Here is a 13,224-nt window from a genome sequence, read left to right on the forward strand (position 1 = left end):
GATTGTGTTTAAGACAAAGTTCAAAAAATGCCAGTACAAATTCTTGAATATAACCATTATCAAAAGAGTTTTAAAATATTTTTTATACTGAGAGTATCATTAGAATTACAGTCCTTCATATTTCCAATTTTTTATAAATTCATATTTCCATAATTTTCAAATGTAATCTAGAAATCAGGAGTTTGTCACAAAGATATAGGCTCATTTGTGTATGAGATACAAACTCATTCTCTCATCTTTGATGGGTTACATGCAACCTGAAGAACTCAATTTAGAACATGCTTCATATCTTGATTTCCCTATTTTTCAAGTAATGAGTTATAATAAGCCTTGTGAAGAAAGTATTCTGTTCCTCATCTAGAGAAACAGAATAACAATATTCACATCATGGTGTATTGTAAAGCATTTGATAGTGAACTCCCTTCCCAGCCACAGCCCAGGGAAACAAAACTAATCTTTTAGTGTAGATGAAAGAGGCTCTTCTCGAGTTGTGTACATATCGGAACATAGTCTAAGCTACTCACCTGCAAAAGGATACCTGCAGAGGATGTGGCACAGAACAAGGGAACACCCACTCTTCTCTTGGGCCTTCACCTGCCAGCTTAAAATACCAAGAAGGATGTATTTTTTCAATTCTTATATTTTCATATTTCTGGTTATGAACTTTCCTTTAGTGCTTAAAGAAGATCATTTAACATTTCTTACAAAGTTGGTTCACTGATAACTAACTCCTGTGGATTTTGCTTGTCCCAGCCACTCTTGATCTCGCCTTCAAGAAGGGAGACCTGCCAAAACCGGTTTGGCTCAGTGGATGGAGCGTCGGCCTGCGGACTGAAAGGTCCCAGGTTCGATTCCGGTCAAGGGCATGTACATGGGTTTCGGGCACATCCCCAGTAGGAGATGTGCAGGAGGCAGCTAATCGATGTTTCTCTCTCATCGTTGTTTCTGACTCTCTCTCTCTCTCCCTTCCTCTCTGTAAAAAATCAATAAAATATATTTTAAAAAAATAAATAAATAAAATCAAGAAAACATATTTAAAAAAAAAAAAAAAAAGGAAGGGAGACCTTTTGTAATCCAGGTAATTTGCCAGTGCTGACAACAGTTAGGGAGCATCTATAGTTTAGCCAAGGTCATGTCTGGGATCCAGAGAATATGGAAACAGATCAAAGAGGGTGCTTTTCTCTTTGGAATAATCTGACTACAAGTGTCAAAGGCAAGTGTCATGCAATGTCGTACCTATGCTAAGGATCATATTATTTAACATTGTTTTGGTTTTTTTTGGATGTGTGAGAATGTGGAAGGTTGATGGGCTTTTATTGATAATACCAGGATTCACAAACCGAAAACACACTCAGAGATGGCCAGTCTTGTGCCTTTTGGAGAACGACCAGGATCTGGGAAATTGAATAAAGATGCCTTTGCTCAGTTAATGAAAGCCATGGATGACTTGGACAATACTAATAACATGCCAGAAGGCTTGGACCCCTCGGTCTGGAATCATTTCTGTGTGACCAGACGAATGAAAGTGGAAAATGAACAAAAAGTATATAACTTTTCAATTTCCTTTCATTTAGTGCACTAATATAAGATACATAGTTTATGGTGGTCAGTACTCCCAGAAAATCTAATTGTTTAGGTTTTCTTGCTAGGGTAGTAGTAGTAATATTAATAAGAATAATAATGAAATAAAATATTCACCATAGTGTTACTGAGGGCTAAGTATAGGCCTACACCTGTGTAGACCCACACTGTCCAAAATGGTGGTCACTCACTCCATGTAGTTATTGTTTACCTGAAATAAATATGGCTAGTCCTAATTGAGACATGCTGTACGTAGAAAATACACACAGATTTAGAAAACTTAAAATAATGAAAAAAATAATGGTAAATGTCTCAATATTTTTATATTTATTATAGGTTGAAATGTTAATATTTTGGATATATTGTGTTAAATAAAATATATTAGTAAAATTAATTTTTACCTGTTTAATTGCACTTTTTATAATGTGGCTACTACAAAATTTAAAATTACATATGTGGCTTGCATTTATGGCTCATATTATATCTCTCTTGGATACCACAGTTATAGACATAACTTCCCTTCTCCTCTCTGCCTTGATCTTGAGTAGTCCTTACCTCTTTTTTGCAAAGATTAGAATTATATTTCACCAGAAACAACTTTATAGTTTTGCTAGAATATTTTTTTAAATGTAACCCAGCCAGTGTGGCTCAGTGATTGAGCTCTGATATTAACCAGGAGGTCACGGTTCCATTCCCAGTCAGGGCATATGCCTGTGTTGCGGGCTCGATCCCCAGTTTGGAGCATGCAGGAGGCAGCCTATCAATGATGATCTCTCATCATTGATGTTTCTCTCTCTCCCTCTCCCTTCCTCTCTGAAGTCAATAAAATATAAAATTTAGCAAAGAGTAAAAAGTTGAGAATGTGTTTAATTGGAAAGAGAATCCTTCCTCTTGTTGCTTCTTGACCACCTCCTTCCTCCCCTCCCCCAAATTCCATAAATTCAGTGCCACAGATTGGCCTATTTTTATAAAGTATCTATGATTTTATCATTTTACCTAAGGTGATGAGAACAAATGTTAAAATAAGATATAGAAACATTTTATTGCTTGCGTATTTGATTTTCAGCAAGAGTAATATTTTCAAATTATTCATGGGATATACCATATAAGTTCTAGAAATCTTGTATTATTTATGGCAGGGATTTAAATTTTTATTAATCTCTTAGAAAGATGGATTTGTTAAGGTTTTGTAACAAAGTTAACAGATGTATGTTTTCTAAAATTCTTTAAATTTTTGTTTGCTTTTATTTCTAAAGCTCCATATGTTCTGAGATGTTTGTGGCTTGGTTTCTTCAGGTAAAGCAGAAAGCAGCTGGTTTAGTGGAAATGATGGCTTTCCTCCGGAAGAGAGTTGATGAGGATGAGAAGGTGCAAGAGGAAATTGAAAAAGTGTCCCATGAACTCATTCTGTAAATCCAACCTTTCATTCATGTTCATTTATTCAAAGTCTAACCTAGGGCTAAATTAGCTTCTGTTATCCTGGGGGAAGAATGCCTACTCACTGGCTTACAGCTGGCAGAGACTTATATATCTCCTTGAGCTTCAGAATTTCTCTTTGAAAAAGTGCATTTTGTTACATAACACCTTACTTCAGAATGGAAGTTGCCTACATGTTCCATTATTATTATAACAAACTAGAGGCCCGGTACACAAAAATTCGTGCATTGGGGGGTGGGGGGAGGGTGTCCCTCAGCCTGGCCTGCACCCTCTCACAGTTTGGGACCCCTCGGCGGATGTCCACATGCCAGCTTAGGCCCACTCCGGGGAGATCGAGCCTAAGTTGGCAGTCAGACATCCCTCTGGCAGCCCGGGAGCCCTCAGGGGATGTCCAACTGACAGGCTTAGAGCTGCTGAGTGCTGGGGTCCAACCCCAGCGGGTCCAGGGGTCCCCAAAGGTGTGGACGGAGTCGGCGAAGAAGGAATGACACGGAGACGGTGTTCAGTTGATCAGCAGCCTAGCCAGGATCTCTAGCCAGGATCTCCAGCCAAGTTCTGGTCTGGATCTCCAGCGAAGTTCTGCTTTGGATCTCCTGCCAGGGTCTGTGTGCATGTTCTCTTGCTAGGTTCTCCAGGTTCTCCAGCCAGGTTCTGTAGCCATGTTCCCTCACTAAGTTCTCCAGCCAGGCTCTGTCCAGGTTCTCCAGCCAGGTTCAGTCACCAGGTTCTAGTCAGGTTCTCTTGCCAATTTCTGTAGTCAGGTTTAGTCCAGGATCTTTTGCCATGTTCTCTCCAGCGAAGTTCTTCTGTCTCTAGAGAACGTTCTGTGTAGGTTCTGTGCCTCCTGGTTCTGTCTTCTCGTTCTGTCTTCTTACATCTGTATTTATACCAGTTGATTCCAATCCTATCAATCTCTATTTCAAAGGTTAGGGCGTTTCTTATCTCCATTCCAGGGAGTAAAGATTATGTAGCTTAAGCATGATTGTTCGTAGTTAAAGTGATTAATTACCCACCTGGCACTTAGTTAAGAGGTTTTATTCCCTCCCTAACTTCAGGGGAAAATCCCTACCTGGGGAAACAACCTTTCTCAGAGACCTCAGTTAAAACACATAGTGCCAAGAAGGTGAGCAAACATATTAAGAACAGTATGCCATATATGCCAGGTCCCTTGAAACAGCAAGCATGGACCGGCTCCCGGCAGCTGAGGAGGCAGGAGAGACTCCACCGCCACCGCTGTGCTCACAGCCCTCAGCCCAGCTTGTGGCTGAGCAGAGCTCCTCCTGTGGGAGCACACTGACCACCAGGGGGCAGCTCCTGCATTGAGCATCTTCCCCCTGGTGGTCAGTGCATGTCATAGCAACCGGTCACTCCTGGTTGTTCCGCCCATTGGGTCAATTTGCATATTACCCTTTTATTATACAGGATAGGTAACTTTTGGAAAAAATTTAGTATTTTTTCATCTCCTTCTACAAAAAAACACAAAGAATTTGTTTTTGCTGATCAGTAATTTTGGGCTCAAGCCACACAAACAACTGTGTGGAAAATTAATTAGTTATTTAAGAATTTTCCATCTAGTCACCTAACCAGCTAATATCTTTTTCTTTAGGGGAACTTGTTGTATTTTGCTGAGTGATGGGGCTACTTTACTTTTGGCTATATTTACAGCCATATTGACATGTCATTTTAAGATCTAGGTTATAAAGAGAAATATGAGTTACCTAGAAATAGATTTGATAAGTAGCAGATAAATTAAACATTCTTAATATATCATCAGAAGTCAATACATAATCAAAACATCAATAGATTTATTATTTGGTAGCATCTCTATTTTTGTCAACTTATGATCACAATTATATTAATGTTTTATAATCATAAACTGAAACTTTATGAATATATTTCTGTCCCTACCATTTTTTGAGCCTCCCAAGAGTGGTTTATATCAATAAGAAGAGGTATCCTGGAGACCTCTGGGAAAGCTCATTATTGGGAACATATTTTCCACATTAATTTCCAGCATGTTTTCCTTCAGCTGAAGGACATTTAAATTTGGATATTGCCCGATAATAGGTGAAATTTGAAATATAAATCCATTATAACTACTTACTTTGAAATCTTTTTAAACTTAGATTACAGGAAGAGAAAGTGAAATTCCAGTTGAATTTGACCATCCAAATTCTCCTTAAACAAGGACAAGTAGAACTGGAGAATTTCCAGTTATTGCTGGAGTATCCTGATGCCATTCTCATCAACAAGACCATAATTGAAGACCTGAATGCCGTGATTAGGGTAATTATTATTTTTTAAAGAGAAAACAGCTGAAACTGGTTTGGCTCAGTGGATAGAGTGTCGGCCTGCAGACTGAAAGGTCCCAGGTTCGATTCCGGTCAAGGGCATGTACCTTGGTTGCGGGCACATCCCCAGTGGGAGGTGTGCAGGAGGCAGCTGATCGATGTTTCTCTCTCATCGATGTTTCTAACTCTCTCCCTCCCTTCCTCTCTGTAAAATATTAATAAAATATATTTTTTTAAAAAAGAGAAAACAACAACATATTACCTACTGTATTAAATATTTCTTATTCCTCCATTTTTATGACAACTGTGTTTATTTTCTCTAGCTTACAGAGTTTTTGACATGATACATACTACATTTTTTTAAAAAATCTTTGTTCTGCTCAATGTAATGCGTCTGCCTTTGAGACTTTCTCTTAATCTTTATTTTTAACAGTTTATTGCATCAGGAAGCAGGGCAGAGAGCCAGGCTACAAATGCATACAGATTGGAGGATTGGTGATTGGTCTGTCTAAGCATTGACATATAAATTGGCTATACCATTCAAATTTATCCTATAATTCCCTCTGTTTAATAACCATGCTTTATAGTCGTCAGATTTTTCCCAAGAAGTAATTTTTTAGTATTTGCTATATTTTTAAACAGACACAATTATTTCTGTGATCCATGTTTTCCAATTATAGAATACTGCTTCAAATATTCTCTATTCTTTATGCAAAATCATATTATATGAACATCAGAACATACCTTTTTTTTTTAAGACTCAAGGGCATAAGAAAGTTGCTAGCATGATGGAAAGTAAAGATATCCACAAAGGAATATTTCAGATTGAGTGGGAACATAAGAAAATGGAGATGGAAATGGAAGATCTAAATCAGAGGGCTTGGGATATTCAGATGCTGTTTTTTTCAAAAGAACGTCAGAAGGTAAGTTCTCCCTGCCCCACTATATAATTTTAATTTCATTCAACTAGTACTTAATTAGAAGCCTCAGTGATATCAAGCATATTCGAAGCCAGAAGTATTTCATAGTTTGTCTACAAAATCTGTCTTTTCTTTCTAGTAATTTATATTTACTGCCTTGGGTTCTTTGTGATCCATTCTGTTGTATAGCTCTATCTTGCAGTTCACCGAGGATTTCCTACTTGTCAAATCCAGTGGTCACTTTCCCAGTCATCAACATCCTTCAACTTTCTATAGCATTTGATTCTCTTGATTGCCCATTCCTGTAGCTTTTATCATCCCCATTTTCTCCTTTTTTGCTTCCAACATGACAAACCACTTTGCCCCTTTTACTGATTTCTCTTTTGCTTCTAACTCTTGAATATACCTATTTTTTAAGACTCTGCCCTTAGCTCTGCTTGTGTTCTAACTTAATTGATTACTTTTAAGAGACTAATTCAAGTTCTCTGGTTTCCAGTTCAACTCCAATCCAAGCTCTCTGGCCCTGACCTCCCTCAAGCTCTATTTCTATATTTCATACCTCCCAATAGCATCTCTTCTTAAATTGCTTCTGTAGTGTTTTTTCAGTCACTCACTCAGGCTTAAAGTTGTAGTCATCTTTGATTACCCTCTTTGCTTTGCCTTTCCTTCCATGTCTTGCCTAGTTTATTTATGTATTCCTTCATTCTCTATCCCCACTGCCTTTACCCTAGCTCACAACTTCCTTTTCAATGATTTAGACAATCTATATTATAAAAGGCCGGAGACCATAACGCCGTAACGACCAAATGACCGGTCACCAGGAGGTGCATTGATGGGTCTCAGCGCGGCAGGTCTTGTCTCATGGCGCGGCAGGTCTGGGGTCTCATGTGACTTTGCGCCCTGGGCCTCTACACTAATAAAAGACAAACATGCAAATTGACCATACCTTCGCTACGCCTTAATCCATGCCCACCAGCCAATCAGAGCGACTATATGCAAATTAACCCAACCAAGATGGTGGCTGGCAGCCACAGAGCTGGAGCGAGCAGGAGGCTTGGTTGCTCCAGTGATGGAGGAAGCCAAGCTTCCTGCGGCCGGCTGTAGCTTCTGAAAAAGGCAACAAAGTTTCAATTATAGAAGCTAAATAAATCCCAGATACCTGCTTTCAGCTGGCTGTGGCCACGGAGCTGGAGCGAGCAGGAGACTTCGTTGCTCTAGTGATTGAGGAAGCCAAGCTTCCTGCATCTGGCTGTAGCCTCCGCAAAAGGCAACAAAGTTTCAATTATAGAAGGTAAATAAATCCCAGAATAAAAAAAAAAGAAAAAAAGGAGAGGCTGGGAGTTTCTGTCGCTGGGGGCTTGGCCAGCCTGAAAACGGCCCTCAGCCCCTCACCCAGACTGGCCAGGCACCCCAGTGGGGACCCCCACCCTGCAGGGGGTGTGACCAGCTACAAACAACCATCAGCCCCTCACCCAGGCTGGCCAGGCACCCCAACGGGACCCCCACCCTGATCTGGGACACGCTTCAGGGCAAACCAGCTGGCCCCCACCCGTGCACCAGGCCTCTATCCTATATAATAAAAGGGTAATATGCAAATTGACCCTAACAGCAGAACGACTGGGAATGACTGGTCACTATGATACACACTGACCACCAAGGGGCAGATGCTCAATGTAGGAGCTGTCCCCTGGTGGCCAGTGCACTCCCACAGGGGGATCTCTGCTCAGCCACAAGCCAGGCTGATGGCTGCCAGCACAGCGGTGGTGGCGGAAGCCTCTCCCGCCTCCTCAGCAGCACTAAGGATGTCCGACTGCAGCTTAGGTCTGCTCCCTGCTGGTAAGTGGACATCCCCCAAGGGCTGCCAGGCTGCCAGAGGGATGTCTGACTGCCAGTTTGGGCCCAATCCCCCAGGGAGCGGGCCTAAGCCAGCAGGTGGACATCTTCTGAGGGGTCCCAGACTGCAAGAGGGCATAGGCCAGGCTGAGGGACCACCTCCTTCCCTCCCCCCCAAGTGCACAAATTTTTGTGTATTGGGCCTCTAGTTCTATAATCTTCTAACTGGTCTCTTATCTTGGCTCTTTCTCTTATCTAATCTATACCATATACTACTGTCAGGTTGATATTCATATTCAGCTTTAATAACATTACTACTCTGCTCAAACATATTTCAACTGCCACTTCTTACCTGGCAAATGAATTATGAAATCCTTTGATGGGTGTTCGGTATCATTCAACCTTACTTTTCCAATGCATTCCAAGATCCTATCATACATCAGTATTCTCAAACCAAACTGATTATTGTTATCTAGGATTCAATCTCTGTGCCTTTGCTTATTACCAGTTCTTCTCTCTACAATATCTTTCCTCATTATTTTCACATTCCAAGTCTATTTTTCAAAGTCTTGCTTATGTGCAACTTCTTCCATAAAGCCTTTTGATTTCCCCAAGTCCAGAGAAACCACATCCCAACTCAGTCTTTGAGTTTGCAGTCATTTTATATATTTCTTGGCAACTAATCAATTCTACATGTTCTCTCTTTCTTGATGGTAGATCATGTTACTTATCTTTGTATTTCCCTCAGTGTTTTTAATGAGAACACTGTTAATGTGGGACTCAAATGAGATAATAAATATTTAGTGACTTGAATGAATGAACAAATGAATGAGAAAAAAACTCAAGGCATTTGTAATCATTAGCATATAGGTAACCATTTTAGTGGCTAAATACAAGTAAATATTATAGCACACAAGTCAAATGACTTGACTTAGACGTATAGTGTTTGTGAAAATAATAACTTTGAAAACTAAGATCATCTTCATGAAGTTATCTATTGAAAAAAATAGAGAAAAATGTTCTTACATTTATTGTGAGTTTTTTTTCTTCTCTCAAAGTACCTAAGTGAACCAAACTATGAGACTTTGGTTGCCATTCAGATTGGAATAATGGAGCAAACCATTGCTGTTATAGATAAGGTAACTCTCAAAGATATTAATCATTATAATGCCAATAGTTGTGATCATTTGAACAAAGTAATAGTGTTCCAAATTATGAATTCAAACAGAACCTAACAAAATTGAGGTCCTTTACTGATATTCAGGATGTTATTAGAGATCCCTGAATAGTGTCTTTGCAACCATAACAAGTCTGGTAGACGAAGCACTTCTTTTAATATTAGAATTAACCCCTTGGGACATATCTGAGTGTACATGAATTTCCTATTTCACATCAGGTTATGATTTGTGTAATAGAAATGTTGATAGACTTTTCTTGGCATTGTAAAGGCTTTTTTAAAATAACTGCTTCTCAAATGTTGTTTTGATTGTGTAGCACACAGAAAATGAAAACAAAGTAATCTCAAGTCTATGTGTTTTAATCTTATCTCTAAATCTATTTCTAAAATGTGGTAGTGTACAATTCCTTCTTTCAACAAATAATTTAAGTACCTACTATGTGCAGGCATTATGGTAGGCACTCAATATATGGTGATCAGATGATATCTTAATGATGATAATAAATTTTAAGAATAATGTCTTTATAAAATACATTTTTTCAAAATTATTTTTGTGGATCTTCATGGGAACAAAAATTTCAGACCCACAAAAAGAATGTGGAAAACTGTAGAAAACTACTGAAAAAACTGGGAAAGTTCAGCAATCAAAAAGATGTAACAAATTACAGTCTAAGCTGCAATTTGCAAGAAGAATTGGTGGCTGTCTCAGAGAGGAAAGACATCTCTAATGCCATGGGTAAGCTTTTTTATTTCTTTACTCAATATTGGTTTCTTTAAAAGTAACCAGTATATCTGAAATCTGTACAGTTGTTATAAAGTTACCAGCATTTCTTCTATGTTTTTAATTGATTCTGTATGCTATTATTATATTTGAAAGTATATAAAATAATACAACTAATTTTTTTCTTCTTCATTTTTGGGATAGGGTCTCAACTGACTTTTGAAAAAATTGCCAAAGTACAATATGAAAACATGATGGAACAACAAAAGTTAACAAATATTTCAAAAGAACAAGCTGAACAGATTTTAGTACTGCAAGCTGAAGTTGAAAGACTAAGGATGAAAACATATCCTGCTCTTATTCCAATGTAAAAACACTGGTGGGAAACACAAGACCAAATCAATCATTTTAAAATAATTTAATTTGATTAAAATGATTTTTTGTTCTTTCATATCAGGAAATTTAAGTAGAGCCTCTTCTCAGTTGCATAGTTTGGTAGCAAATTATTTAATTTTAGCCTTAATAATTATAAAAATGTTTGTCATGCATAAATAAATGTATAAAATATGAGTTATTGTTTTCAAGAATGAGCAAGATTTTTACTCAGTATTCAAGAGGTATTTTACTTAGTTTTATCAAAAAATTACTTTCACAGTGATCATATAGAACGTCTTAAAGACAACAGGAAATTATTTTTAGCCACAAGTGACATTTCTAATTTTATAAATTACCTGATGTTATGATGAAATTATGGATGATTTTTATACTTTCCTATATTTTGTAAGTTTTCCTCAATAAGCATTTATTCTATAGTCAGAAAAAATATTGCCAGAACATTTAAGATTATTCCTTCTTCTTGAAATGAGAACATGGTAAACTATTTACTTTTATCAAGCCCTAAATCATTCATAAATTTTGACATTTTTTGTACATAACATAATCTTCTGCATGTTATGTTCATTGTAACAGAATTCAAGTTTGTGTCCTACCCAATTGTTTAGCAAACAGAAAAAAAAATGTTTTTTTATTTTCATGAAAAGTTTATTGCTATGTTCATGCAGATGAGAATGAAATAATGAGATTAACTGGTCAGAAACTGCTTTGCTGTTCCATAGCCCGTGGACTGCTACATTCCAAGATGCTACCATATGAAACACTGACCACAATCTTCAAGCGATGTCAATGTCTCATTGTTCTGCAATTTGTGAATTGTGAATTTTAATCTGCCATGTCCAATGTACACTGGTGTAGGTAAAGCAAGAGAGCTACTATAAAACCTATTTAGAAAAAAATATTTAGGAGATTTAAACATTCATTTAGAAATTGCCAGGATAATACCATAATTGATCACCCATACACTGATCAATATTAGATGGGAATGGTAAGAGAAATAATATGACCAACATTTTTGATGACTTCCCTCCTTAGTAATAGAATTACTCCTGAAGTAGTCAGTTTTTTCTGATTCAGCAGGGAAGTGCCATTGGTAACATTTTCTATATATAAAGTCCTTCAAAATTATCTGACGAGGGGGTTCTGGGGGTGGGGCATGGGAACATGGATCCAAGTGTGGATAAGTGTGTGAAGAATACAAATACCTTGTACATAAAATAGGATTGACAGTTCTCTGTCCTGTCAGTTGGAATCAACCATGAATATACTAGTCTTCCCCCTCCCCCGACTGGTGATACAAATTCCATGTCAACTAAATTAACTGCCTGCAGGCTCTATTTGCTAATAGTCAATGCCATAAATTTCACTGGATAATGCTCTGTGAATTCCAAGCTCCTAACAAACCAGTCTGTGTGATTTCTGTTTCTTAGTAGCCGTCCTGGGTGACTGGCAATGCTTTTTGCTTGAATGCCACAGCTTTGAAACATGTATAGAGTGGAGGTTAACAGGAACCTCTTGCTCCCTCCTCCCCCCCCCCCCCCCCCCCCCCCCCCCCCCCCCCCGCACCAGACTATAGCCTAATAGCGGGACTTTTCAACAGGAGGTATCCTCCGGTTTGGAGGATTGTTTGTGGAAGGGCACGTGGGTCATGCACCCCAACCTACTTTTGATACTGTCCATGGTACTGATTCTTCTCAGCTTCTGCTGAACTAAGCAATTATATTCATATTTTATAGCCCTTTAAAATATTATCTATATTATTTAAAAGCAGTGTAATGAACTGGGTCAAACATAGCATGGCTTTAAGCATAGCACTTAAGAATAGGGCTCTGGTACTGAGTTGCCTGGTTATAGATCCTGGCTCAGGCACTAATTTTAAATAACTGGTTTTTAAATAACTACTTGATCTTAAATTTCCTTATCTTAAAAATTGGGATGTCGAATGAGTTAACATACTTTTTAAACTGACACAAAACAAGTGCTGTTAGCTTTCATTTTTCCGAATAAAAATGTTATTCAGGCCCTTGCTGGTTTAGCTCAGTGGATAGAGCATCAGCCCGGGGAATGAAGGGTTCTGGGTTTGATTCCAGTCAAGGGCACAGTTGCAAGCTCCATCCCTGGTCCCGCCCTGGTTGAGGCATGTGCCGGAGGCAACCAATTGATGTGTCTCTCTCATGTCAATGTTTCTCTCTTCTCTATCTCTCCCACTCCCTTCCGCTGTCTAAAAATCAATGGAAAAAATATCCTCGGGTGAGTATTAACAAAATGAAGGTTTATGGCAACACTGCTTCAAGCAAATCTGTTGGTGCCATGTTTCCAACAGCATTTGCTCACTTCATGTCTCTGTATCACATTTTAAATTTTTTTCATTATTATCCTATCTAATAAAGAGGGAATATGCTAATTGACTGTCACACCCTCAAAAGATGGCAGCACCCACAGCCAATAAGGAGGGAATATGCTAATTGACTGCCACACCTTTAAAGATGGCGGCGCCCAGTCCCCTCAGGACCGCTGGGGCAGCAGGTGCTCCTGCCTCCAGAGTTCCCCAGTCCCCCAGGGCCGGCCCGAGGCACAGGCAAGCCTCGGATGGCAGCTGCCCAGCTGCCCAGGGCCACCTGAGGCTCAGGTAACCAGGGCCAGCCAAGGCTTGCGCTGCCGGCAGTGGCAGCAGCAGAGGTGTGATGGTGGCGTCACCTCCTGCCCCTGAGGGCTCCCAGACTGTGAGAGGGGGCAGGCCGGGCTGAGGGGACCCCCCCTCCAGTGCATGAATTTTCATGCACTGGGCCTCTAGTGTATTATGATCTGTGATCAGTGAACTTTGATATTACTATTGTAATTATTTTGGGGCACCACAAACCATGCCCATAT

The 13,224-nt window shown here is 39.1% G+C and overlaps 1 protein-coding gene across 1 annotated transcript in view; it reads left to right on the forward strand.

Annotated features, from left to right (window-relative positions):
* Positions 1–10,671, forward strand: part of CFAP43 (cilia and flagella associated protein 43) — an 89,037-nt gene extending 78,366 nt beyond the window's left edge. Inside the window, exons 32-38 of the mRNA XM_036336067.1 lie at positions 1,330–1,543; positions 2,878–2,990; positions 5,145–5,304; positions 6,068–6,232; positions 9,121–9,201; positions 9,822–9,975; positions 10,165–10,671. Of these exons, the coding sequence (XP_036191960.1) occupies positions 1,330–1,543; positions 2,878–2,990; positions 5,145–5,304; positions 6,068–6,232; positions 9,121–9,201; positions 9,822–9,975; positions 10,165–10,331 (1,054 nt within the window). The 3' untranslated portion in view covers positions 10,332–10,671. The remainder of the gene's footprint in view (positions 1–1,329; positions 1,544–2,877; positions 2,991–5,144; positions 5,305–6,067; positions 6,233–9,120; positions 9,202–9,821; positions 9,976–10,164) is intronic.
* The last annotated feature ends 2,553 nt before the right edge of the window (positions 10,672–13,224 follow it).

The sequence above is a fragment of the Myotis myotis genome, unplaced genomic scaffold (assembly GCF_014108235.1).
Source record: "Myotis myotis isolate mMyoMyo1 unplaced genomic scaffold, mMyoMyo1.p scaffold_m19_p_15, whole genome shotgun sequence".
NCBI lineage: Eukaryota > Metazoa > Chordata > Mammalia > Chiroptera > Vespertilionidae > Myotis > Myotis myotis.